We start from the raw sequence: 27049 nt of genomic DNA on the forward strand, positions 1-27049 counted from the left end.
CATAGCTCAGGCAGGCGGGCTTCGGAGGCCTGCTTTCTGATCTATGGTGGCCCCAGCTTCTGTGCAGGTGTCGAACGTATCTTAAGACCTCCCACATGCTGTATGATTTTCTAAAATTTGTCCCAAGTCGAGGCGATCAACGAAGAACTCCGTCTCCGTGTCCAACCGTCGTGGGAGGGTGCATTTACATTTAATCTAGAATTACAATTGTGCAAACCCAATTATCACTGAGAAGGTGAGACGGCGGTAGTATTGTTGGCTACTGGCAGCGCAGGGCCCACCCGCGCCGGGGGCGCCACCGGAACTTGGGAGCAGAACGCGGAACCCTCCGTGGAAGGTCTGCTGTTTGTTACCCTAAACGTGTTACTCGTCGAGCAGAGCCCGATTTGCTTCAGGGACATGTCGTATACCGAATAGAACCGTTCCAAAAAGGTGTAGCCCAGAATAAAATCGAGGCCAGTCCCTCCAAACGCTCCCAAGTCTCCAATTATCAGATACATGGCGTCGTTTCGGCCTCCTATGCACTCGTTGAGAGATTGTGGCCAGACCTGAGAATCCGGGGTCATCTCAAAGGTGAACTAATACATGGTCAGGAAGACGCGCTGAAAGAGGAACGGAAGGAACTCACTCCACCGATTTTAAAGTTCAAACTATGGAGTTGGCCATAGCTCGAGGCGGGGATGCTTAAGAGACCTGTTGCCTCGTCCTTGGTGGCGCCCGTGGCTTCCACGTAGCGGTTGAACGCATCTACGGACCTTAGAAGAGGTCTATCGCCATGTTTCATTCCACTCACCTGTCGAAAGAAGGACCAATGTCGTTCCTGTGTCAACAATACCAGCCGTAGAGTTGAGCAACAGCCCATTGTTGTAGGTAACGGATGCGTCGACACCCCAGTATTTGTTGGCAGGGCTGCTATTCGTTATTGGCCTAACGCGACTAGTTAGGAGACACGCTTGTGTTACCCTCCGGTGGCACATACACGTATTTCAACTCCCCACTGCATTTCGACGTGTCAATAGCACCTGATCCTTGGTGAATATATGCCAGTAGTCCTCTAACATTGGTAGACATACCAAATGTAATCTCGCCGTTATCTTCGCCACCCTTAACAGTGGGCGAGTAGTAGATCCCAACGACGTTGCGCTCTATGCGTCCTTCACTGACCAGATTGTCGGCGAAAGTGGAGACCGCACTCTTATTGAGAAGGCGGGTGCCTGCGCAGATGAGGAACGGCGGGACGATCAAAGCATATGCTCGAACCCACCTTCATTGAGATCGGTTGGGCCAAGTCTGCGTGGGATGCCATCGTCAGCTACAAATTTGACTTCGTGCGGATGATTCTTACCCAAGTATACCATCGAAGGGCGCCAGACCACGATCGAACGTACCAATAGCAACAGACTGGTTCTGAACTTGATATTGTCCAAACTCGACAGACTGCACGGTTTCTTGTCCTAAACAATATTTAGCACCCGGTTATCAGACGCATGGCAATTTCAACGACAAACCAATGAATTGAGCTGATCCATACATAAGCATTTCGCCTTCCCCCGTTGGGTTACGGACGGAGCACTTCTGCCCGGTACAGCTCGTCGTAGAGCTGCCAGTGTCGATCAAAAGTGTGACTAGCAAAGGACCTTGTCAGTGACCTGGTTGTGTATGCCGCTTTTACCGACCGTTGTGCACATCTCCCACTGTTAGGTTTGCTGTGTAAAGAACAACTTGATTATTGGCCGGGGCGGGACCGGAGGCTCGTTTCCCGATAGGTTTCAACGCCTGCTTTCGAAGATGTGTCGCACGCGTTTGGTCCGCCTTGGCTATGCTACCGCCGTTCGTCGAATGATAAGATTTGGTCAATGTATTTGGCGTCGGCGAGGTACGAGCAATAACGGCGGGCGTGGAGGCCGCCGAGAGCGCGAGGAATAGTGAGAATAGAAGGGAGGATTTGTTAAACATGGCTGTAGTTGTATTGGGCTAGCTGTGAATAGTAAATCGTAAAGATCGTGAGTGCGAAAGAACGCGTGGATGTGGGGGGAAGGAACGAAGGATTCCGAAGGCGGGGGTTCTGCTTATATACCTTTTGGTTTGTTGGGCGGGCGATCCCGAGCCGCAGAAGAAATTGGCTGGGCTAGGCTATGCGAGCAAGACGAGTCCAAGTGGTGATTTCAGATGCCTTACGCGTGACGTCACGCGTCAACCCGCCGATACGCTCTCGCTGCGCAGCAAGACACAGCACCAAGGTGGAACCGAACAACGCCAGTACATGAAAGATTGGGAGATGCGAGTAAAATTTATGGTATCCTCGACATCGTAGTAATACAACTGCGACGAAAGTTGAGTGCAAGCAAGCATCAATTTTCCTTCAACGCACCTGGCATCACAGCTTTGCCATAGCCGCAATTTTAGAGGACAAACATTCGTACCTCAGAAACTCTGCCATCCATTTGGTCATTTCCACCGTGCACTCATGGCCCACGCCCTCTTGAGCCATCACTGTCTTTAACCCTCTTTCGCCGACTTCGAGCCCTTGGACGAACCGTGCGCTCGCACTCCACGGAACGATACGATCCATCGCTCCCCGGAGGACCAGGATCTTCTTGCCCAAGAATGGATTCCTGGAGTCATTGACAGTGTATGGCGTGTAAATCGGGTCCACGTGGCGGACGAGGAAAACCAGCGATGGTGGTAGGATCGGCAGGGTGGGCGGGGTGAGTTCGAACTCGGATTCCGCTGCTCGGCGGGACATGAGGGCCAAATAATCAGCGCATCCGAGGATGACGATGCCAAAGGTAATCCGTGGTTCTGCTACCAGTTTAGTAATGGCCATCCTTTGAAGAAAAGACATACCGTGAGCCAACGCTAGCCAAGCGGTGTGTCCTCCGAGGCTAATTCCTGCAACGCCCCATTGCTCAATTGTTCGTTCGCCGTGGGGGAAGAGGTGTGATGGGAGAAAATCGATGAGGTGCGAGAGGTCTCGTTGGGTCCCGACTTTCCGCCGCCGTAAAAATCATTTCCCCTGTGAAATACTGTGGAATGCTCACGTTGGATTCCATACATGTCAAGCCTGCAGTCAAGTATAAGTCTCTGCGGGCCAGAGAGCATGTAGATAACATGAAACTTGCGCGTGGTTTGGGTTCCCTTCGCTCCAGCTCATGTTAGCTTGCTCGTTAACAAGCCTTCTTCCATGGTTTCTGAGATCCTACCATTGGTGAGCTGAGTTTCGCAAGAAGGGGTACAACGCTCACTAGGCCCACAACGTAGAGGTCCCTCTTCTTATCGTCACTATGTGCGATCATGACAACCTTTTCTATGATGGGTTCCACGACCGCCAAGGACGATCCCCGGCCATGAAGGAAGAAAAGGACTGAAACGGGCGGCAATGGAGCGAAGGCTTCGCAAACGGATTGAGAAGGGTGACAATATATCTTGACGTTCAAACCAGAAACAACGAACGAACGAGATGTTACTGTGTAGGCCGACATGGAGAAAGTTGAAGTTCAACTCCTTGGGCGCCTAAATGCTCAACTCAGGCTTGCGCTTTGGTGAGGTCACCTTCAATTGGATCGCTGCGAACATCTGTCCACGTCTGCACCATACTCGAGTCTCGCACTCACTGCGATCGCCTAAATACGCTGGATTACCTCCTCGATATGACTGAGTCCTTGTCCCTGTTGGGTTACCGGCACTTCTCAAGTCCTTGCGATACGAAGAGTCACTTCCAAGTCCTGATAAATCAGTGATGCTGCATAAATATAATCATGGCTCACTCGACAGCCCGCGCCTCATGGGGATCACTCTTTTCCTGCCACTCGGGGACGACACAAAACACACAGTGTACCCCAGGGCCCGGTGAGTTACACCCAGACACCCAAGACGTCTGCTTTGTGGGGGAGGTCAATGGAGAACCGCTGCTCACGATGCCTAGTGAGCAGATCAAAGCACTGCGCTATCACTTCCACTTTGTGTGAGCACGCCGTCCAAAAGACGGTATTGGGCCAATGGTTAGGCTTTTTAACTCGGAATTTCGCGCGTACATCATCAGAAGGTACGCCAAAAATTTCTGATCCTCTTGTGATGAACCTTTGATTTCTACGCCACTCATTAATGACTTCAGGTGTCGGTACCCAGCTACCGACAAGCACGGTTAGTAGCAGAATCAGCTGTATAAATGGGTTCGCCCTTCTTGCGGTGACCGGTAGCTGTATTCAGGCCTCTTGCGTATAAAAGAAGGCTCGTTTGCCTTTGAAAACTCCAGCTTCCAACAAAAGCCTCTCTACACAATGTCCTCGGCTGTCATTCGTCTTGCATTCCTTGTCGTCGCTGCAAGTGAAGCATTCCGCCGGCGTCCACGATCTCCTCCTTACCTGTCTTCACAGTGAGCGCTGTTGCGCAAACGCAGATCCCCTGCGCACGTCCGTTCACCGTACGCCCAAGAGATACTTGCGATGGCATCTCTGCAGAACAAGGAGTTTCCTCGTAAGGCTATTGGCAGACGCTAGTCAGTGAAATACTGACCCGAAACTAGCTTCTAGTTGACAGCGTCCAGCTCCGGTATCATCAACCCAAACTGCACGAACATCTTTCCAGGCCTCGACTGGCTTGGGTCTATTGACATATATCCAACCAATGTGATTTGCCTACCACCGGTGTGCTTGGGCTGCAACAGTGTTCGCGTCGTCGCGGACGGCGATACGTGCACTACAATCGCAGACAACGCTGGGATTAGTGTGGGTACCTTGGTGGCAAACAATTCAAACCTTGGTCCCGATTGCAACCGACTATGCCCCGGACAAGTGAGCGTTTAGCCCTCGGCTGTGTCTACTGACGGAACTACTATGTTGCAGGTGGTATGTATAGGGGAGAGCCTCTAGACCGACAAGGTAGCTCTTAAATGTTGAGAATCTCCGCCTTTTTGTTCCAAATATGTGTATACGTGTGTGGTGCCAAATACAAATTGAATCTAGGTTGTAATGTACAAATACATGGCGTAATGGACACAGATATAGCATTACGCAGTAGTGAATGATGCATGATTAGTCCTAGTAGTCGGTGTAGTTGAAGATGTGGTCGACTGCGTCTTCATATTCGCATCGTTCGTCACGAGAATAGTAGTCCACTTCGCCCCTACCGAAATCGATGAGTCTGTAGCTAGGTGTGTCCATAGACCTCGACTCCGGCGCCACAGTGAGCGGCCCTGGCTGGACGAGCATGTTGCGCCTGTACGCCGAACCCTGTAGAAAGCCAGCATCATGGAGTCGAGCGTACAATGATATAACTTCTTCCCTGGGAAAGAAGTGAGACCAAAGACCTTTCAAGTTGTATTTAGCACTTACTTTTCGGCGATGCTGCTGGATCGACCGGCCAGAGATTTTCCGCAGTGTTCTAGAAGTAAGATGGGACTGCCACCTCTGTTGTTTTCGGGTACGTAGTACCCATAGAATTTCGGTACGACGGGGCCGAGCGGTACGGGATTGCGACAGGACGAAGGATTCCCGTCGCGGTGGAAGGTCGCATATCCACAATAGTCTTGCATGAGGCATTCGGGTAGCTGCGAGTACATTATTCCTTCCCTCCTCAAGTGATCCTTGGCCTCGTACCCGCCGTCATGTAGCTTGGCAGCCACGATAACATGACCGTTGGGAGAATTCGCGGCAGTCAGCGGAGACGGTAGTTTGAACGAGGCTTTGTAAACGTTGGACCAGTGGCCCGACCCGAGTTTGTTGGCCTGGCCGAGGTATATATGCCCTATTTTCCCTTGTCCCTTCGTAGTTGGTGATCGCTTTGGGTATTGACGGCGGTATGGATATGACTTCTGGTACGGGCCGTACATTCGTGTTGTCTGATCGCTATCGTGGACGATGAGGGTGTCTGGCAGATATTCTTTCGGAATGAATTCCTCGAGGTTGGGCAGGTCCTTGATGTACAGTGGGTCATATTGCGGTCGCTCGATACGCGAATAATTTGGAGTGGTGTAGAGCAGGGGTATCAAGCCCTCTGTGAAGAATGGGAGCTCGGCAGATACCTTTGCGCGTAGATCACTCTGAAGCTCCTTTAGGGTCTTATAGAGCGGAGGTATCATGATTTCTGTGAAGAATGGGAGCTCAGCAGATACCATTGCGCGGAGATTACTCTGGTACTCTTCGTAAGGAACTTCGGGATAGTCGTAGAACGGGAATTGTTGAGCGATTAGCCGTGTATTCCAAGGTGGTAATTCCTTTTTCGGAGGCTCGGGTACTACAACGTGGTTGGGCGTGGAGTCTACTTGAGGTTCGCAGGCCGCTTTTGGGGGAGTATATGATTCAATTCCCGGACACGGAGGCTGAGCTGTCGTTTCCGTCGATGTCGATGTGTTGTCGGGATGAGGCGAGAGAGTCACGGCAGGTTCTTTACGACTCGATGTTTCCAGAACGTTTTCGGTGGTTGTACACCCCTCGGAGTGTGTATCCGAGACGGTACTTTGAGGCGTAACAGATTTTGCGTCGTTTTGGAGTGATTCAACCACGACCTCTGTATCCGATGGTTCAAGTACGTCGGTCGGTGTCAAAGAGGTGGGCTGCCCAGCAGAGACCTCGTTTAGAGCTACAGGCGGTGCATATTTAGGGCTAGCCCGAATTGTCGTTTCAATTGGGGCCTGGAGGGGTTCGATCCTGACGGGGTCTTCAGAATCTGGTTGTTCAGGAGGTTCAGTGTTCGTTGGGGTTACTTCTTGGTTTGGTTTCGACTCTGCATTGGGCTCGGAGGAGCTTACAACTTGTCAAACTGTGAGCTCCTTGCCAAGATAAAAAGGCGAGGACCTACAATCTTCTTCCTCCGCAGAGATAGCACCCGGGTTAGGCGTGCGGTCGGGGTCTGCACTCCCGTCCCCTGATCCTGAATTCAAGGGGATTTGGTCTATTGAGGGGGAAGGTGTCGAATCTGCCGTCAAGATGTCAGCTTTGAGTCTTAGTTCAAGCACGCAACCGTACCTTGGTCCGAAGCATCACTACTCTTCTTGACTTCGTCCTTTCGCTCAGAGGAAACCTCTTGCTTATCTATCTCTGATAACCTGAGGTCTCCTTCAGTTGTCAATGCTGTAACTCGCCGACATGATGAGACGAAAGAACACACTGAGAAGAGTATGGAACGCACCCATGTTGTCAAGCTGGGGGACATTTTTCTGGACTTGCTCAGTGACCGAAGCTTGCGTTTCATCATTGCCTCCCGAGAGCAGAAGTAGCGGTGCCGTTTCCATGTATTCAGTACCTGGACGTAAATTACTGAAATAGGGGGAACCCAATTTGGCTGATGAATTGCCGTTTATAGACATTCGTAACTCATAAGGTGTCTCTGCGCTGCGCGAGGCATGATCTGAAGGGGAATCGCCTCGGGAAAGGCTGAGGCTTTCGTCGCTGGAGAAAGGGGTCATAACAGCGCGTACTTCAACTACCACCGGAAGTTAGTATGGCTTTGGGTAGAGCGGGAATGTCATACCTTCGACGATATTTTTGTCTTTCGTCGCATGAGGATTCCACGAAGCGTCGATATCAGAAAGTTCGGTGATCTGGAGATCTGATTCCATCATGGCGTCGACGATGTGGCAGTCGTCGCGCTGCTCACAACTTGGAGGCGGGGGAGTAGTAGTCACATCTGAATATGTCTGAGTTGGCGATCCGTGGTGTGTCGCATGGGTCTGACCAAGAGATAAGTCGACAGGGATCTCAGAGGTTACCATTCCAAAAGGTGATTCCGCCGAGCTACAGGCTAGGTAATTAGCCTTGTCTTCGTCGCTGCAAAGGGTATCCTCGTGCACGTTCAGTGACACGATGTCAGCCGAGGAGCCAGATGCGCTTGGTGTGGCTTCCGTCGAGTTGACGCTTGCGTCCTCGATCGGGTCTACAGACGCCTGCATGCCATTGCTATCTTCGTCGGAATCTAGGGGTAGTGGTATGTCACACGGGGAAACAGGGTGGTCTTGCGAGGATGGCTCAAGCGCTGCGTCCTCGGATGTGGTAGCCGGTCGAGGGTCACCCAGTGGCAGAAGCGAACTATCTGGGCCCATCGTGTTTAGCTCGTTGTTTGCATTCTCAGGAGTCTGACACTGTCGAGTGGCGTCTAAAGGTGAGTCACCTTCCACGAGGTTCGACGCAGGCGAAACGTCTTCGCTGAGTTTTCCAGTTGAGCTGATGGATGTCGAAGAGCCGTCGGCAATTGGATTTTGGGGCTCAGCATTGAGGACGGGAGGAGGACCCTCGATTGGCAAGTCAGGGGTAACTGATGGACTGCTATACTCGTTGGAACTGTCGTCAATTTCTGCTTTCGACGTGGCCGCGCTATCGTCGGTGGCTCTAACCAGTTCTTATATAGTGTAAATTATTTGAGGAGATTACCGCGTTATATCGTGAATTGGACATACCGCCACTCGTCTTATTATCATCATCCTTAGACGCGCACGTCTTGCACCTGCACTCATCAGGTCCTACGAGTTCCTTTGCTTCGTGGCTGCAACCATCGCACGGCTTGTTGAGAAATTCTTCTTCGCCCGAAGGTTTGCGAATCTTCAGTATCGGCCACGGATTTCGTACGCAGGGGCACTTGGGCTGAGGAGACCTAAGGGGATTGTCGAAATGCTTTCCGGTCGCCTTGATTTGTGTAGCACTCCAGATGTATGACGACGAGCTGTCGCGAAAAAAGGAGTCCAGCGAGTGTTCCCAATTACCGGACTGAAATGAATTTCCAAGGAAATCTTTGGGACAGATGCTAGGAGTGTCGTTTTGCCAGACTTGTTTGACTTCCCGGGGGGACATGATGGCGAGAGAGAAAGATAGATGGTATTCCTTCGCTTGGCCGACTATTTATAATTTCAAAGGGGCTGGCCACAACGACCACCTTTTATTCCGGGCCACAATCCAAACACGTTGAGCGGCCACAATATAGGAGAACTACCCCTAAAAGTACACGTGACTGTAATGCTCATTCGCGCCGTGACAAGGATCACGCAGCGTGACATCCTATTATTCACACTTCTCCTCGTCGTACTCGTCCATAATTGATTTGGGCACTTAAACCCATACGCTGCGCGTTTCATGTCAGGCAAAGTCATTGCGAAGGACATTCGGAACTTCTTTGGACCCCCCGGTGGCCAGAAGGCAAAGCAGAGGTCCAGCCAGGTGCGCTTCCTTTTCACGCGTCCCTTGTGGCGACTCTGAGTCAGTGAGCAGCCACAGGCAGGCAGTAGTCAGCGGAGCCTAAAGAACGACCCTATCGAAATAAGTACGTGTTGAATCTCGGGACCAGACGCGAGGCTGATGCTTTGGTGCAAGGCGATGATGAGAAGAGGTCTGCACCCGCTCCAAATCGTGTTGAATTACGCGCTAATTGCTCGCCCAGCCCTCCGAAGCCTCAACGTGCTCAGTGAGCCCCACCCTCGTTCCCAGATGCTCGCACACTGATTCCATATCGCATGCAGTCGCGTGTGTATCGTTTCATGACTCGATGTGACTCCGTACTGAAGAATGACGCGTGGGTATATCTAGACTGACGAAGGGTGAGTTTACTCCGTATCTGAAAGCTTGACATCAAGGGCTGAATGGCGGGTATGCATTGAAGCGGAAAGAGCAAGGCGACCAATGCACGAGGTCTTCTAAAGCCATCTGACCGGATGGATGAGGACGACATACAACTCAGAAGGGCTTCTGGAATGAAGCGACCTAAAGCCATCCTCTCCAGCGACGACGACGACGACGACGAAATAAAACCTCCACCGACGAAAAAGAAAGCGACCGCCCGCGCGCCACCCAAACCCACCACCGCGACGTCCAAGTCAAGCGACGATGACGACATAGTGAAACCGCCGCCGACAAAAAAGAAAGCGACCGCCCGTGCGCCAACGACATCCAGGCTAAGCGACGAGGAAGACGAGGAAGCGAAGCCACCGCCGACGAAAAAGAAAGCAGCACCCAAACCCCGGCAATCCATCGCCAAGTCGAAGGATACCGACGACTATGAAGATACTCCAGACGACAAGCTGGTTACGAAGAAGGCCGCTCCTCTTGCGAAACCGTCCAAAGCCACCACGAAAGCCCCTACGCAGCCCTCTACAAAGCAAGAAGACGCCGACGAGCCACCCAAGAAGAAACCGAACTGGTACGCAATGAAGGCAGCCAAACTCGCGGGTCCGAGTGCGCCGGGTTCGAAACAAGTTCCGGAGGCGGCGTCGGAGGATTGCCTGGCCGGCCTCTGCTTCGTGTTCACAGGAGAACTGAGCAGCTTTTCGCGGGATGAAGCGATCGAGATCGCGAAGCGTTTTGGCGGGTGAGATGGCTTTGTTATCTTTGAGTCGCGGGCTAACCTGGTGTTTCGTAGTCGCGTCGTCGGGCAGCCGTCTGGCAAGACGAACTACATCGTCCTTGGCGACAATGCTGGGCCATCGAAGCTAGCGGCCATCAAGAAGCACGGCCTGAAGTGTCTGTCCGAAGATGAATTCCTCGACTTGATCGCTACGAGAAAGGGACCGGGGAATGGCAAGGGATACGACGAGAAAACGAAGAAAAAGATGGAGAAGGAGCAGGCGGACATCAAGAAGGCTGCGAAGGAAATCGAGGCGAGGGAGAAGGAGGCGCAGAAGAGCGGGAGTAGCTCGACGTTCGGCTCAAGGTGCGCTCGTTCTACCCCTCTTCTTCAGGATCTCATCACAGCGCTTGAAGCTCAAACGCTCCGAACATTGAGAACCAACTCTGGACGACTCGTTATGCGCCGCAGACACTCAAGGAGATCTGTGGCAACAAAGGGCAAGTGGAGAAGCTCCAGCAGTGGCTGACGGACTGGTTCGTCCTGTTGCTCCGTTTCTATTGGCGATGCTGATTTCGGTGGGTCAGGCCCGCAAGTCTGAAGTCAGGCTTCAAGAAGCCTGGTAAGAATGGCATGAACATTTTCCGCGCGGTGTTGATAACGGGTCCACCGGGCATCGGTAAGACGACAAGTGCCCATCTCTGCGCGAAGCTTGCTGGGTTCACGCCGATCGAGCTGAATGCCAGCGACGCGCGGAGCAAGAAACTGGTGGAGGTGCGTACCACTCACGCGACGCCGCGGCAGTCTTGTTTACCTGCAATTGTCGTAGAATGGAATGAACATCAACAACAAGTCGCTGGATGGATACCTCGCCAACAGCGTCGACGGTCACAGCGTGAGTCTGCGCGTGCCACCTTGCTGACAGACGCCTAACACAAGAATAGGCGACTAACTCGGCTGGTGTTGCGATCACTGATCGGTCCTGCTTGATTATGGATGAGGTGGACGGGATGTCTGCAGGCGACCGCGGTGGCGTTGGCGCCATGAACGCGTTGATCAAGAAGACCAAGATTCCCATCATCTGCATCGCGAATGATAAGGGTGCGCAAAAGTTGAAGCCCCTCCAGCATACTACTTTTAGCCTCTCGTTCCGAAAGTCGGTGACTAATCCCCCTCTTCGCGCGACTGCATACTGACGATATCTGCCAGACCCGATGCGGCGGCTGTACGGTCTAGAATACTTACCATTGCCTACAAGTTGGTCTCCGTCTTTTTTCCTCGATAGTATATGTCTGACCCACGATTATCACAGGGAGAAGATGAAGGTTCCCGCCAACGTCGTAGACCAGCTCGTGCAAGGCGCACAATCTGATATCCGTCAAGTGATAAACATGCTCTCGACATGGAAACGATCGAGCGACACAATGGACTTTGACGAGGGGAAATCTATGTGTGTTTGGTTTCCTTTTGCCTTGAAACCGCTGGACATGTCTATACAGGGTGAAGATGAACGAGAAATATGCGATACTGACACCGTTCGATGTCACGCAGAAGATGCTGGGCCCGTATCTGTTCTCGCATACCGCTCGCGAAACCCTCGGAGACAAGATGGAGCTCTACTTCCACGATCATTCGTTTACCCCGCTGTTTATTCAGGTATTGCTTCGCGGTGCTTTGTTTACGCGTCGTTTCCTAACCCCACCATCTACCCAGGAAAACTACCTTAAGACGCAGCCAGCCAGGATCCGCAGCCTACAAGGCCCCGAGCAGATACTGAAGCATCTGGACCTGATGGACCGCGCGGCATCGTCGATATCTGATGGGGATCTGGTCGATGCTCTGATACACGGGTAAGCTGCTTCCTTTCATGCCTGCACAAGGGCGTTTCTGATGTCGCGGTTTGTGCATAGACCCGAGCAGCACTGGTCCCTGATGCCTCTGCACGCCGTATGCTCTGCTGTTCGACCCGCCTCTTTCTTGTACGGACAAGGAGCTGGTTACGGTGGCCCTAACGCCATGTCCTTCCCTCAGTACGCAGCCTTCTTGTTGATGGTCGCGAATGTTTATGAAGACGCACTGCAGATGGCTCGGACAGAACTCCAAGCAGAATAAGCTGAACCGCCAGCTGACAGATGTCCAAGTCCGCATGCGGCTAAAGGTCTCGGGAGATAAGTCTGAAATTAGACAGTCGTATCTCCCAGCTCTATTCCCCCACATTGTCGGGCCACTCATTGACGATGGATCAGTAAGTTCAGGGATTTCGCTGAAGGAATATATTGCTCACGTTTGGTTTAACTTAAGGCGGCGGTGGACGAAGTCATTGAGCGAATGGACGAATACTATCTGTCTAAGGAGGACTGGGATACCGTCGTTGAGCTCGGCGTCGATCAAAACAAGGACGAGCTTGTCTTGAAAAAGATCCCTGCGGCAACGAAGACTGCTTTCACTAGGAAGTACGTCGCCTCCCACCTGTTATCAAAGGTTGTCTTCATGATCTTTGTAGATATAATGCGGCCGAGCATCCGATACCGTTCCACAAAGCCTTTGACCTTGGAAAAGTTCCCAAGAAGCTTGCTGCATCTGGACCAGCGCCTGACATTGAAGATGCTTTCGATGTATGTACCCTGCCAAGGCGTTCCTCATCGTTGTCTTACCTCGTTGCGTTTAGCTCGACGACGAAGTCGCAGAAGCCTCTGATGACGACAAGGAAGATAAGTCAGCGGATGATATCACTAAAGACAAACTAGTGAAGGTCGCGAAAAAGAAGAAAAGCGCTCCAGCCAACGGTGGAGGGAAGGGTAGAGGCAAAAAGGCCGCCTCATGATTCGTCGTTGATGACTATCTACGCACTTATTTACTCCATGGACACCTTGTTTAAACATCACAGAGATACCTTATATTGCAGTCAACTTTCTTGATTGTTCCAATGGAAGCAAGTACACGCTTGAAGGCTTCGTTGTGACGATCACATAAGTCGGGTGCGATGTGTGACCATGTTTGACTCCACAGGATCGTTCTTTGCGTAACACCATGGCGATGACTTTTGGTTGGAAGAGCGAAGAAGAAGACACCAAAATGAAGATTGAGGAGGTAGACACAAAACCAATTCTCAAGTCATCGACATCACCGACTCCTAGACTTCCCAAAACCGAAGACAACGATGTCAAACTCACGTTCGTTAAAGCGGAATCGGAGGAGGCAGCCAAGGTAGAAAAGGCAGAGCCTGCGGACATTGTAATATGGGTCGTCGAAGTCGAATAATGTCCACTTGCTAAACGCGTGTCTTTTAGGAGATGTTGTCTGTATGTGAAGACTCGGAGGAAGAAAGGATGTTCGGGGCCAAAGCCGCAAAACCGACGCCGCATGTTGACGAACCATTCCAACGAAACGCGACGGCTGGACCTTCGTGCCCGGACAATGCTCAGAGCACCACTCGGACCGAGCAGGATCGTACACCTCTGGTTCATCGTCCGGACAAGCTCAATAAAAGGCTCGTCTTTGAGGCGGTTCAAGTGCCGACCCTCGAAGACGTGTTGAAGTCATACCGTGTTCAGGCCAAACTTCCCGACCACCGAGAGGAGGTTAAAGAAGTGAAAAAGGTACGCAACTCCGCTTTGCAGTCTACTCATGCTTGACCAGCGGTTTCCAGGCGAAAGTCAAGAAGAACAACATGGAATGGAATCTCGATACGGTTACGCGAAGGCTCGACGCCATAGGGCACGACCTATACCCGATCGATCTACCCGACGATATCAAGCAAGCATGTTTTTCTCGTAACTTCCTGTGCAATCTATACGGTGGAAACATACGTAAAACCTTCCCGTTCGACAACAAAGACGACGATGACCTCGTTCGCGGGGTCCCAAAGAACGAATTCATGTACCCGAACTTAAACTATAATCCCCATCTTCCGTTGATTCCCGGAGCACCTGGGCTGTACTCACAGGCTAATTACCCGGCCGGTGCGGGCCCGTGGCCTAGGATACAGAGGGTTATGGTGAGAGTCAGGGTTGGGGTGTGGCAGTATATGGGGCATTATGAACTTATACCGACCACTTCACTGACCAGGGACGAGTGGAAGGAGCAGGACGTTATTGTAAGTGATTTACTTTGTCTGATGTTTATCCTCAAGCTGGTCCGCTGAATATGCCTTCCGATCCTACATTCTATCTCGTAGGTGCGGAGGACCTGGGCACGGAAGATCTTTGATAAAGGATGGGGACGCCCATTGCGTGCCAGCATCACTCTCCGTAAACGACTCGGCAGGGAGCCTACTCACAAAGAACAGCAGGAAGCTCTCGCGACCGACAAAACATTTCAAAGTGATATCACTGCAGCAGATATAGCTGCAGCATTTGATCGTGGCGAGCAGGTACGTCTTTCCTTTCTTCTGCCCTACTTCAACCACGATAGTCATTTTGGGTCTGATGATGGTCATTCATGCTTGTACAGGCTCTGTCGATGTGGTGTATGAAATGTGTCGGGTACGACACCGAATTTCAGCGGTTCCTCGTGGCTCGTTCTGCCACGACAACTATTCCGAATGCCAGGCGAGACCTCTGAGTGGTTTTTATGGATCTTCACAACAGTAAGCGCCAAATAAATTTTCAAGGGATGTAATTTCACTTGCTCCCCAGGGAAGAGGCTGTATCGTTTTACGCTCACTTGATTCTGGCTTCCAGCGTATACGCGCAACCTGCTCATCCAGCCGGATAACTAATTGCGGCACCGGAGTCTAGATCCATGTTAACTCTTAGCTACGACCTCATCGATCTCGGTAGGGGTGAGATTGACTACTCTTCTGGAGTATGACTACGCGGCCAGCGTTGACTTCATTTACACCGACTACTGAGTCAGCACCGACCTTGCATTATCATTCGCTCTTGCTATGTCTTTCTTGGTCGCTCTTTGTACACCGGTACATCATAAGCTTAGATTGTGGTCGTCACGACGCACGTACACATATACGGAACAACAACACAAATACTTTCAATATTTAAGACTTATTTTTTGCTAAAGGCTTTGCGCTACACATAGCACCTGTAGCATTGCAGTGCCGTCAGGAGATACGGTTAACAGGTGGGGATTAACACTCACTTGTCCGGCACGTATGTCGCAATTAGCAGCGATGTTGGGATTGTTCGCTTCCAAGGTAGGTACAGTGATACCAGCCTCGTCTGCAATTGAGGTGCACGTATCACCGGCCGCGACGACGTGAACATCGTTGCAGTCCAAGCATACCCGTTGTAGGCAAATTACCTATGTTATGTGGATGTCAACAGATGAACGCCAGTGAAAGTTGACATACTTGCCTGACCCGGAAAGATATTCGTGCAATTTTCGTTGATGGTGCAGGAATTGGACGCCGCCAACTGAAAGCTGGGCATAGGTCAGTACTCAAGCGGCTGGCATACATGAATGGGAATCGTGTTACGAGGAGACGCCCTGGTCCGCAGCGATGGCATCGCAAGTATCCCCTGGCCGCACGGTGTACGTCCGTGCACATGGGATCTCAGTTTGAGCAACAGTGCCCACTGCGAAGATATGTCAGAGGAGACGTAGATGTTTGCAAGATGCCCACCTGCGACGACGACGAGGAATGCAAGGCGAAGGATAGCAGAGGACATTGCGTAGAGAGGCTCTTGTTAGAAGCTGGGGTTTACCAAGGCGAACGAACCTGCTTTTATACCAGAAAAGTCCCCGAGCAGAGTTAACAGAAGCTGCCGAGCAAGTACCGAATGACTGGAGCATCGCAAAAATAAACCATCGAGGCAGGTCACATTCGTCGTGCAGAGCACATTGTCCGAAAACCGAATCATAACCAATAATTAGATTGGAGGTAGGAACAGGCACTTTACAACCAAAAATAGGGACAGAACACTAGAAATAGCACAATCTCTTCAGAGTGATGCTGTCCATTCCGTCACTAGCCGTGCTTCTCGGTACAGCAGTATACAGCCAGTCACGAACACTGCTGAAGTCCAACGTGAACGCAGACGCTGCATCATAGGTTCATCATTGAGAAGATCAGAAAATGTTATGGAGTGCGTACCTTCTGACCATAGTGTACGCATGTCGCCCCAAGAGACGAGTGGTTCCATACACACGTGTGTCTGTGTCGTACGCGCTATGATCGAAGCAGTAGGGTAGTAGGGGAGCGGTAGGCAAATGTCTACGACCAAGCGCTTTGAATACCTAGAGAACGTCTCGACCAAGTTGCAACCTAAAATATCATAATGTCAACTTCTATACGTAGAGGCCAATTTACGAGTGGGCGAACCGGAAGCAACAACTCCTCAGGGACCCTCCCCAAGTTACATCAGCGTTGATGGCGTCGGGCGTCGGTCACGGATCACGTCAATGAGCGTACATGCCGGGGATACGAAATAATCACCGCGGGCGGGCATTCAAGTTGAAGCGCTGGATCTTGAGTGAGCCCCGTACTCTTTTTACCAGGATCAGTACGTCGAAGGTCAAGGTCGTTCCTGGGTGGTTCCTTGAGGAGGTCATCGGTCTGGGGTTACATCAACTTGAAGGAGGTGCTCCAACGTGTTCGCAGTTGCCAGTGACTGCCGGACTCGAATACTGGCGCAGAACCCAGACCCAGACGTTCTCGGTTCATATATTGACTAATATTTGCGATATGCATGTACGGCGACCACCGCGACGATGCATGAGGGACGGTGGTGTGTTGAAGAGTCAACCCACACCCACAAGTATCCTGTGACTGAGAAGATGCATTTGATGTTTACTTCTTTGAGGGTGAGTCCATCGCAAGGGGAGAAGATACTGGAACAGCGTTGTGTTCGGATCCTTGATGCGAGGCCCAGCGAAATACCGATCACTGCAATCGCAACTTAGGTGAGGGACCCGTAGTTTGGAATAGTCCCACGATAAGACTCATTTTCCCACAGTCAGTGGGTATCACTTCGTTCTGGATCACGAACAACTTCTCACTCCGGGATGGGATATGCAGCTTTTATCAGACCCTCGGCGGCACATTCAAGCTGATTGGGTTGCAGACGTATCAAGCACCAACCTTCCAGATGACTTCATGTGGCTTCAACATTTTCAAGCAGGTGTATCTGCATGCATATTTACGCTTCCCTTTGGCGATCATAGACGCCGCAGAATCTGCAAGTCAAAGTTCAGAACATCCTTTGATCGCGAACGCGTTCTGGATGATCATGAGTGAGGAGGTACGCCCATCCATAGCAAGGAGACGTAGGATTGACGTTACGAGCCAAGTGCCTGCTGTTGTGTTGTATCGGCCGTCGTAGATGAAATCCTTGGGCAGCGGATTAGGGCGGTCCCTTTGAATGTCAACCTAGCTGTAATGAAGATAAAAAATGTGAGTATACGACACGTCGCACGACGAACAATGTTTTTCTCTACTCTCGAAGACAGCTCCCGATGAGCAGCCAACCGGTCACAACACATCGGTGTTTACCGTTTAAGCTAAAGCTCCAACCTCCAACCTTTAAGTCGTATGCACGAGCACGAATCCCGACGATCGGCCTACCGACGACCAAGTTCTCTCGGGATATCGGAGAGTAAGTCGAAGTCTTTACTCGAAAGACTCCAGCGCCAACGAATCTTGACATCGTGCTCGCGAAGCGGCGTCCGGGCCAGGAAGTCAACATGGAAGTGCACGCGCCCAGCAAGTGGGAAAGGATCCGGCTGGTACGTGCTCCAGTCATTCTCACTCGACACCCCATCTTGACTCTCCTTCCAATTGCTATGTCGTATCTTCTGCTTCCATATCAAAATATATTCAACTCAACCCACGAAAGCCGGTTCCTCTCCAACACGCAAAAATTCTGAAAGTGTTAGCGTGATTCGCATCCATCCTTGTGAGACTGTGCAACCGGCAGTGCTAGGTCATGATGCGGAAATGAAAATGAGATGTGCATTCCATCATAATTTCTGATTTATTGACAAAATACTAACTAATTTCTTATGTGCGCCACACGATAAGGTTGCGAACGTCGGCTGCTCTCTACAACTTCGTCGTACAAGTCGTGCAACGGTGCCAAGCGGTGCCATCAATAAGTGCTTAAGCGCTGGAGTGGCCCACGATAGGCGCTTCATGTTACTGACGACAGTGTTGTGGCACACTGGCAACCCTTCGTCTAATGATGCCCTTTCCGGTGACAAGGGTTGTGTGTCGAGGATTCGGGCAATCAACGACGTCCCTGCACTTCCTCATTGCGCTGTGGCAACAACGTCAACATCGTCAAGGAACTACACAACAATGCCCGGATTGGGTTTTCTTATACGAGCGCCTCATTAGTACTTGTACTCGAAGGTATAAAACAGCTGAGATGATGCGTATCACCCCACTCCACCATAAATCTAACCCCACTCCTACGGAATCTTCTACAGCGAACACCATTCAGAATTACCCCCTTTTTTAACCCTCATATCGAATATAGATATAAATGAGTGACGAAAAAGATACTGGCCTCAGTGAGTCGCTTCTTGCTCTGGCCATACCTGACAAGACGTAACTCCCTATCTAGATACACCACCTCCGTTGACGAAACAATGGCATATCATCGAACTTCCATCAGGAGGGACGCCTGAGACGGCCCGATTTCCTGAAGAGACTCCATACACTGAGCAGGATGATGTTCTTATGGAATGTGATGAAGGCGATCAAGAAGCCCTTACTTCCTTCCAATACGCCGACCGCGGTGAAAGTTCCGACGGTAACTTCAGTCCTTTGGCATCCCCAGGTTTGTCGGGACTTCCGGATATTTCCTGTACGTCCAGCATACTTCCCCCACGTTGACCGCGGCCTCTAACTCCATACCCAGCGCAACTATCCTCTATTTTTCCCGACGAGTCACCGGCGGCTTCTCAAGAAGTAGACTCGGCCAACTTTCTTGGATTTCTGCCGACGCCTTCAAAGAGCGGAACGGACAGTCATGGAACTGACATCCAGGGAACCGAATCGAACGCTAGTCTTTTTGCGAGAGATAGCTGTGGTGCCGACGATGTAATGTCTCACTGAGCTACGCCACATGGAGCCCGTTCCCCCATCTCCCCGATTTCACCTGTAGCATTAATGTTTAATGTATCCATTGACCGTCTGTATAAATATGTTGGTGCCTTGAATTTTTCAGCATCACTGATGTGTCCCACAACGGGCTTAGAGCCTCCAACATGTAACCGCATTTACTCGTACTCGCTAATGATTCCTCGCTGAGCTACACAAACGGTTTACACGGTATTTACATATTTACAGAGAATATACAGAGAATACAGAGAATGCCTGCGCTATCTTACGGCCTTGTTCGTCGCCTAGATTTGGAAGTCGCTACGCTGCGCCCTCGGGCGGCACCTCTTTGTTGATCTAGAACGGCTTCGTCAGGCTTCCGCTTCTCCCCTCGGATGTTGGGAGACGAGATTTCCTCCTGATGAGTAGAACTCGGGGACGGAGTTGGGGCACTGCTGATACTTCCCGAAGACGGAGTGGAGACCGAGTCGAGAAGAGTGGCGGCTGCCGTAGATGTATCGGCCACTATATATTCCCTGAGGAGCGTGTCTAAATCGTCGGATTCAGCGACCGTGATGGTTGGGTGCATCGAGGGATCCTGGCCGAGTGAGCTATCTTGGGCGTTTAGCCCGAGGGAATCGAGCAGAGACGAAATATTGGATTGTAGTGTGGCAACATCTGATTCGATATCGTTTGTAGCCTTCCAGTTAAACAAAAGCCGTCGAGTGTCCACGCTCGCCGGAACGATCGAATCATTGGAGACGGCGGAAGATAAGGTTGATATGCTCGGGGACACGTATCCATTGAGTGAGTCATAATTAGGGACGATTGGTGCAAGCTGCTGGTCCGACGGTGTCGAATTGGAAGCGAGGCTGTGTGCTTGTGTAGGTAAGGCCAAAGCCTGTAGCTGACTCGGAGGTTGGAGCATCCTCTGGAACGCGCTGAACATGGCGTCCGCATGGGTCACTGTCTGTACTTGGTCAAGGCTCCTGGACAAGATAGCATCGCTAGACGAGTCTTCGCGAGTGCTATTGACTGCGTCTACCGTGGGCGTAGTCGGATCCGGGGACAGCAGCGGTGGGAACGCTAAAGGGCTGAGGAGGTTGGGAGTATTTGTAGACAATGCCGATGAACTCGACTCCGAGGGTGCAGCGGAAGGGGGCCCGGGTACATGCCCTTGAACGAAGGTGTTGATATGCTCGATTCGTCCTGCGTGTCACAGCTTTCAGTTTGTCTATTTTGGCAGACACGTAGGGCAACTGACCTTTGTGGGTGGCCGCTGAACCACTCAAATCGCTAGAATAGTCCACAAGCGACCCAGTGCTTTGGATTTCGTCATCAGCCATATCCACGCCTTCTTTATCACCTATCATCAGGCGAAGAGTCTGAGACGACATCGGAGTAGACAGAGCTTGGTCGCTATCGGCACCAGCGGAACTACCAACCGGTGTTCGTTGGCCGAACGCACCGGCCAGAAAACGAACAATGCGATTGATAGTATCTTGCTGCTTCTCCACACGCACTCGCGAGGCACTAGCCTCCTGCCAAAGGACTTGGTTAGACTGCTTGAGTTCCGTAAGCTCGGCAGAAATGGCGGCCTGATGACGCTCAATGCCGGCCACCTCGTCGACGATGGAGTGTAGTTGCACGACTGCCGACTGGTCCCCTTTGACTTGTTCATGTCTATCAACCGAATCAACCGCTTCACCGGTGGATGCACCGTGCTTTCTCCGTTGAATGAGGCATAAGAGGTCTGGCTGGCCTCGTCGAAAGCACGGATGCTCAAAGCTCCAGATCTTCGGGTCAATGGGGCTTTGAAGAGTTCCTTGCTGGAGGTGAGATACTTTGCGGAAGCCATACATATTCAGTTGGCGGACGAAAGAGTTGAAATTCTGGTGCTTGAACCACCGACCAAGAAGCTCGTTTGCGAATCGTTCGTGGTCCACAACTACATCGCAAGGTAAGACCGATATAGCGCGAAAGGATGGACACTTACCCATGAGGATGTCTCCTCTGTCGGACCAGCGTATCAGATCGGCGTTCGATTTATCGGTAATAATTCTTGGAAAAATAACCAAGGTCACAAAGAGAGCATGAATGGACAAATGTTGCAGCTGACTCGTAGAGCTTCTGTAGGAAAGCTGGAACGAGCTGTTGCGTGGTTTTGGGAAGAGATATAGACCCGCGATGAGCTTTCGCAAGAGCGAGCTGAGGCTTTGGCGCCATGGATGTGGCTCCTGGAACTAGAGTGAGATTTATCTGTGTATATACAAGAACGATGACCACAGAAGTATGGCTTATAACTCACAACTAATTCAGTGAGGGAGGATGTGCGTGGGTGTGTGTTGGGAAGAGGATGGAAGTTGACGGCTTGCGAAATTTATGGTTGTTTGTATCACGGCAAACCACGAAGCTAAGTTGGAAAGCCATGTTTTACTTTCGTACCTCCACGTAAGTTGAGCCCTGATATCAAAGCACTTCGGGTACCGTGGATTCATGTAGTGTCAAGGCTGGTATGAGTCAACCCGCAACGCAGGTAGGCTACGTTCAGCCACACACCCACAGTCTGCATCCACACGGTCCTATGGTCAGAGAGTGTTTCCCCGCCTACGCGTAAGCTCTTCAATATGGTTTCACCTATGGGGGACAGGGAGAGCGCACTCTGTTGAGGAGTCTACCTGCCGTCCATGATATTTGCGTCTTCAACCAAACAGGGCAGCAGACATCGACGACATGCCGGGAATGTGGACCGATCACTAACAAGGAAGTAAGTTATGGGAACAAATTGTCGGGGAAGATGCAGAAGCACATCGTATGGGGGCCACCATTGACGGGGATCATTCCTCCAAGCTCGTAATTCGGACCGAAAGAAAACTGGCCTTCGGGGTGCCCGACAGAAGACACCACTGCTCATTCGTCGACGAAACTCTGAAGCTAGACTACTCGTAGAGCAGGAAGTAGGCAGTGTTCCGCCGTGCACGGGGGTCAAAACTCTGTCTAGTGCCTCGGCTGAATACACCGTTGCCCAAGTTAAGTTAGAAAGGACGGCCGTCTGTGGGTACGAACGTGATGTGGCATTCGTGTGAGGGCTTTCGCCAATGGCTCGACCAGTTTGTCGGAATGAACACAATCAGCCATGAGCTAAATAACATAGGTAAGCTGTTGTATCCTGCAACACGGATCAGGTCACCATATATATGTGGGGCGTTGTTGGGAACATGAGCTCCGAACGAACAATGAAGAAATTTCTGGAAACCAAGTTGCGACGTGTCCAAGGACGCGGAGAGATGAATGAAGTCGTGGTTTTTCTCCAGCAATTGCGTAGCCAGGCTTGAGGCTAACAAACTCAACGAATATTCTGGAGTAACATTCGAACCAGTCAAGAAGTTGAACGCTGTTTCTAGAAAGTTCAGTGCTCAGTAACCATTTTTATCGTGAGTAAAAATATCTTACCGTGAGAGAAATCTCAAACAGCCAATCCTCCTCACCCAGCAGTGTGGCTAGTTTTCCAAGCCATTATTGCCGTGATCTCGCAGTGAGTATCGTACCTACCATAGTGGACCGGACCTACTAACTACTCACAGGATAACTTCACACTCATGTATCGATACTCCAATATGAGAAATCTATATATCCATGCCTCAGAAGCCATGGTCCGCGGATGTTCAGAGCAACAAATCACTCAGAGCGTGATCAAATTTGTACTCAGTTTTGAATATTTGCCACTGAGGCCAACGATAGAAGACAAGAAATAGCATCTGGGGATGTTGCGCAATCCACGCGGTTATTGGTGCGATAAGCAACTTGCTCCCACCTAATCCTGGGTTCTCGATCACACGTTACCTGGCCGTATGTTGAGGCGGAGGTCGGTCTGAGCCTATAACAATCAACTTTCTGACTGACGGTCCCCTCGGCACACCCGCTTGGAATGGAGCACGCGAGCTCATATCCTCTTCGGTTGTGGCTTCGTCTCTCAAAGGGGTAGAATGTGACGCCGTTTTCGCCCCACTAGTCCATATTCTCATGTGGAAAACCACTTATCTACTAGGTATGCGTCGAGGAGCCTTTGGTGACGCTATCTCGCTTCCTCCGTGGTTTTTGTCTCAATAATGACTGAGGAAAAGCAGAAACACTCCGTCGACGGTGTCGGTGATGTCGCAGATTTTTTGAAGCAGCATTCAACGAAGTCAGTCGTCGACACCAATTCCATTGGTATCGATAGCGATGAAGCCTCGATATTGGTTGGGGAGACCATCGCGAGGGCAGAAGACGTGGCCATAAAGGTATAGATATCCTAATCTTTGAAGCTTTTTCAGTGGAATTCATCTGCCTTAGGTCATCTCAACTCAAGACGATCCTTCGCTGCCAGTCTTAACATTCCGCGCTCTGTTTCTGGGCGCAGGGCTTAGTGCCTTCTCGTCGGTAAGTCGAGCTCGTAGCAATGAGCATCACTCTAATCAAGGCTTGTAGGTATTAGGCACTATCTACACCTTCAAACCGCAGAATGCGACAGTTTCTCAGTTGTTTTGCCTCATCATCGCATATGTCCTTGGGACTGCTATGGCTTGTACGTTCTGCCAACACCCCTTTAGGATGTGACTGCATACTGATTTGCGTAGCTATAATCCCTCGCGCTGGGTACTTTCGGTGGCTAAACCCAGGCCCTTTTAACGTGAAGTAAGTCCCAACACACTCTCGTATGGCGCTCCCGACCTCATCAGCCGACAGGGAGCATGCGTTTATCGTAATAATGTCGTCCACCGCATCAAGTGTTGCAATCGGAATGGAAATAATTGCAGCTTTAGGTACGTCAACCCGGATTATGCTCCTACCCTGTCATTGAATGCAGATTAGACCTGTTCTACGACCTTCGGCTCAATGCAGCTGTCGCCCTCTTCCAGATATTTGCTACCCAAATGCTCGGCTATGGCATTGCTGGCATGCGTTCGCATCTGCATTCTTCTCATTCGTTTGCTGTATTCATCTTGTAATTCAGTCCGCAGCTTCTTGGTATATCCAACATAGTGAGTCCACCGAATTTCTTCATCGCCAACAGCCTGATCAATGATCCATAGTGCATTCTACCCGACATACATTTCTGTTGTCAGCCTACTCCAGAGCCTGCACTTCCGTAGTTCTCTGAACGAAAAACGACGGTTTGGTCCATTCCATGTTTAGTCAGTACGAAACTGAACCAGTTTTCTTACAGCAAATTCTTTTGGATCGTCGTACGTTTTCTCGACTTGGTTCGTTCGTTCGTTTTGACGGCGCTCTTCAGTTCGCAGGCATCTTCTGCTGGGAGTGGGTTCCTCAATACCCTTTCCCTTTATTGACTGCAATCTCTGTCATTTGCCTCGCCGATAATGGTCGCCACGAGTTTGTACGTAATCTGTTTGGCGCAGGATCCAGCAACGAAGGGATTGGGTTGTTTTCGTTCAGTACTTCGTGGACACTGATTACGCAAGGCAACCCACTTGTGTGGCCTCTTCAGACACGTACGTTACAGTTGCTACTCGTCTATGTCTTCTGAATATATGTTCGTCAAATCAGAGGTCAACTCTTATAGTACGTCTCCCCTATCACCTCCCCTAAATTGCTGACCACTTGATTGCAGTCGGATTGGCCCTCGGGTATCTTATCCTTACTGCATGCTACTACTCTAACGTCTTCAACGGACGCGACCTTGCATTTATGTCGACATCTCTTTTCGGTGGAGACGGCCAAATCTACAACCAATCCGCCGTCATTGGTTCGGACTACAAACTCAACCGCGCCGCCTTGGAGGTTATTGGCCTTCCGCGATACACCACAACCTACGCTATCTCGCAACTGTGCTACAACGTCTCACTTGGCTCTGCGGTTACGTATATACTACTTTGGCATTGGAAAGAATTGCGTGCTGGCAAGTCATCCAGGATTCAGTAATTCCGCACTGTGATGAGTTTTGTTTTGTAGCTTTCGGTGGCATGCGTTTCTTGCGTCAATCTCACGACGAAATCGACGATCCTCACTATCAAGGTCCGTCTACTGCATGGTATCCTGTCAACGTAGCTCACCTCAACGTCAGAGATGCGAAAATATCGTGAGTAGTTCAAACTCGAAAGCGATATCGAGCTCAGTAAGATATGTAGCTGAGGTTCCGCAATGGGTATATGGGTCTCTGTTTCTGCTTTCGTTGGGCGTTGGCATTGGCTGCAGCTACGCCAGTGGAACTGTGCTTATGCCCGCATGGAGCATCTTGATATTCACAGGTACGCTGCACACGTTCGCCCTTTAATGATGATATTGATGGTATGACGATATTGATTCTAAATGGCACTCAGTCTTCAGCATACTCATGGCAATCATATTGGGCTTCAGTAAGGGTTGGCTCAGTCAAATTCCTACTTACAAACTGATCATATCGATAGTCAGCGCTACGACCGGTATGCCCGACCTTGAAGTCCATGAATTACGTGTTTACTTCCGTTTAGGCTTTAGTATCTCCGTCAAATACGTTGTTCAAATTATGGCTGCGTTTATTCATCCTGGCCAACCGATGTGAGCGCCTCGCATGCCTCCCTACTGTTGCTAATGGCGTCGAAAGCCCTGTCATGTATTCCAACCTCTTTGGCAATAGCACTTCGTTCCAAACTCTGTACATGCTCCAAGGTGATATTGTTGACGTGGTGGCATGACCTCACACTCTCACCTCGGGATGCACAGACCTGAAGCTGGGACAATATATCAAATTACCCCCACGTATGACCTTCGTGGCGCAGATAGTAAGCACATTAGAAAGTTCATTGTCCCGCAATATCTAACCGGATCAGGCTGGATCCATCGTGGGGTCCATATTCAACTACACAAGTGCGTATCCCATCGTTTCTCGTCATATAGATGACAAGGACTTATTGCTGGCGTGGGTAGTGATGAAGGTGATTGTATCGAACAATCGCGAAGTTCTCAAAGATCCTATAGGAACGCGGGTGGTATGGGTTCCGATATCCCGCGTCGACATGCTGATTCATTAAACACGTAGTGGAGTGGTTGGATCATTCAAGGGTACAACTCAGCCTCCATTGCTATGGGCGCTCTCGGCAAGGAACTCTTCTCTTTAGGGAAGCCGGCGGGATATTGGATCATTCCGTTCGGAATGTAAGTCCTTTTCCATTCTCCGTGGCGTGTCTCATTTCGGCTTTAGCATCATTGGGTTGTTCGCGCCGCTACCGTTCTGGGGCGTATGGAAACTTTCTCGACCAGGGAGTCGATTGTCAATGACTATGGAGTACATCAATGTTCCTATCGTGGCGCTATACATCGGCTGGTGTGTATTCAATCTCTCCATTTATCCGCGGTTCCGAATGAATTGCCGTAATATGTAGGCTTCCATACTCCGTCAATGGGCAATGGTGGTCGTGCGTCGTCATTGGATTTGTGTCCCAATGGTGGCTGCGGACACGGAAACCCAGGTGGTTCATCAAGGTATGTCAGGAGTATATCTGGAGTCTACATGGTGGTGTTAACTTGCGCAGTACAACTACTTGCTTTCCGCAGCTTTAGACGGTGGCTCTCAAGTGATCTTGTTCATTCTCAGCTTCGCCGTATTTGGCGCAGGCGGTAGGGCTGTTGCGTTCCCATCCTGGTGGGGAAACCCTGAGAATCTCTCCGTCGATCGCTGTAAATCTACGTAGGGCAACATTGATGTGGAGTCTCTCCTGCTCCAACCCACTCCTTATACATACCAAGGATGTAAGAATGCTTTGGCATTTTGTTGCCCATCGACGGGAATGTTTATCCTGC

The 27049-nt window shown here is 50.8% G+C and overlaps 9 protein-coding genes across 9 annotated transcripts; 4 read left to right on the forward strand and 5 right to left on the reverse strand.

Annotated features, from left to right (window-relative positions):
• Positions 1-224: 224 nt before the first annotated feature.
• Positions 225-1956, reverse strand: PC9H_005727 (uncharacterized protein; the record flags this gene model as incomplete). The annotated part of the gene is made up of 9 exons (XM_036775287.1): positions 225-578; positions 629-747; positions 794-927; positions 980-1022; positions 1074-1214; positions 1265-1290; positions 1346-1454; positions 1509-1625; positions 1677-1956. 9 exons carry the CDS (start codon positions 1954-1956, stop codon positions 225-227), a joined length of 1323 nt encoding a protein of 440 aa, XP_036633789.1.
• A 421-nt stretch (positions 1957-2377) lies between these two features.
• Positions 2378-3482, reverse strand: PC9H_005728 (uncharacterized protein; the record flags this gene model as incomplete). The annotated part of the gene is made up of 4 exons (XM_036775288.1): positions 2378-2802; positions 2848-2988; positions 3042-3138; positions 3204-3482. 4 exons carry the CDS (start codon positions 3480-3482, stop codon positions 2378-2380), a joined length of 942 nt encoding a protein of 313 aa, XP_036633790.1.
• Positions 3483-5039: 1557 nt separating this feature from the next.
• On the reverse strand, positions 5040-8783 carry PC9H_005729 (uncharacterized protein; the record flags this gene model as incomplete). The annotated part of the gene is made up of 7 exons (XM_036775289.1): positions 5040-5283; positions 5334-6750; positions 6799-6915; positions 6966-7070; positions 7129-7422; positions 7471-8334; positions 8393-8783. 7 exons carry the CDS (start codon positions 8781-8783, stop codon positions 5040-5042), a joined length of 3432 nt encoding a protein of 1143 aa, XP_036633791.1.
• A 279-nt stretch (positions 8784-9062) lies between these two features.
• Positions 9063-13090, forward strand: PC9H_005730 (uncharacterized protein; the record flags this gene model as incomplete). Its single annotated transcript, XM_036775290.1, has 18 exons — positions 9063-9146; positions 9198-9249; positions 9300-9390; positions 9586-10290; positions 10342-10632; positions 10683-10811; positions 10863-11040; positions 11096-11161; positions 11211-11422; positions 11476-11523; positions 11579-11716; positions 11766-11922; positions 11980-12116; positions 12177-12296; positions 12349-12511; positions 12568-12719; positions 12770-12881; positions 12935-13090. The coding sequence occupies 18 exons, from the start codon at positions 9063-9065 to the stop codon at positions 13088-13090; spliced, it is 2991 nt and encodes a 996-aa protein (XP_036633792.1).
• Positions 13091-13296: 206 nt separating this feature from the next.
• On the forward strand, positions 13297-14829 carry PC9H_005731 (uncharacterized protein; the record flags this gene model as incomplete). Its single annotated transcript, XM_036775291.1, has 5 exons — positions 13297-13500; positions 13557-13865; positions 13916-14362; positions 14444-14638; positions 14719-14829. 5 exons carry the CDS (start codon positions 13297-13299, stop codon positions 14827-14829), a joined length of 1266 nt encoding a protein of 421 aa, XP_036633793.1.
• A 450-nt stretch (positions 14830-15279) lies between these two features.
• PC9H_005732 (uncharacterized protein) lies at positions 15280-15893 on the reverse strand (the record flags this gene model as incomplete). The annotated part of the gene is made up of 5 exons (XM_036775292.1): positions 15280-15306; positions 15364-15525; positions 15575-15638; positions 15701-15800; positions 15848-15893. 5 exons carry the CDS (start codon positions 15891-15893, stop codon positions 15280-15282), a joined length of 399 nt encoding a protein of 132 aa, XP_036633794.1.
• Positions 15894-18707: 2814 nt separating this feature from the next.
• On the forward strand, positions 18708-19282 carry PC9H_005733 (uncharacterized protein; the record flags this gene model as incomplete). Its single annotated transcript, XM_036775293.1, has 3 exons — positions 18708-18735; positions 18789-19031; positions 19086-19282. The coding sequence occupies 3 exons, from the start codon at positions 18708-18710 to the stop codon at positions 19280-19282; spliced, it is 468 nt and encodes a 155-aa protein (XP_036633795.1).
• Positions 19283-19553: 271 nt separating this feature from the next.
• Positions 19554-21493, reverse strand: HSF1_2 (stress-responsive transcription factor hsf1; the record flags this gene model as incomplete). Its single annotated transcript, XM_036775294.1, has 5 exons — positions 19554-20476; positions 20532-20925; positions 20968-21215; positions 21264-21328; positions 21387-21493. The coding sequence occupies 5 exons, from the start codon at positions 21491-21493 to the stop codon at positions 19554-19556; spliced, it is 1737 nt and encodes a 578-aa protein (XP_036633796.1).
• Positions 21494-23376: 1883 nt separating this feature from the next.
• On the forward strand, positions 23377-26940 carry PC9H_005735 (uncharacterized protein; the record flags this gene model as incomplete). Its single annotated transcript, XM_036775295.1, has 25 exons — positions 23377-23550; positions 23603-23689; positions 23738-23834; positions 23887-23944; positions 23996-24072; positions 24122-24211; positions 24264-24291; positions 24343-24423; positions 24477-24495; positions 24546-24762; positions 24818-24832; positions 24882-25163; positions 25223-25285; positions 25387-25518; positions 25591-25626; positions 25678-25692; positions 25741-25807; positions 25854-25918; positions 25973-26031; positions 26080-26116; positions 26177-26238; positions 26289-26404; positions 26451-26573; positions 26632-26731; positions 26782-26940. 25 exons carry the CDS (start codon positions 23377-23379, stop codon positions 26938-26940), a joined length of 2259 nt encoding a protein of 752 aa, XP_036633797.1.
• Between the last annotated feature and the right edge of the window lie 109 nt (positions 26941-27049).

Source organism: Pleurotus ostreatus, assembly GCF_014466165.1.
Source record: "Pleurotus ostreatus strain PC9 chromosome Unknown scaffold_3, whole genome shotgun sequence".
Lineage (NCBI taxonomy): Eukaryota > Fungi > Basidiomycota > Agaricomycetes > Agaricales > Pleurotaceae > Pleurotus > Pleurotus ostreatus.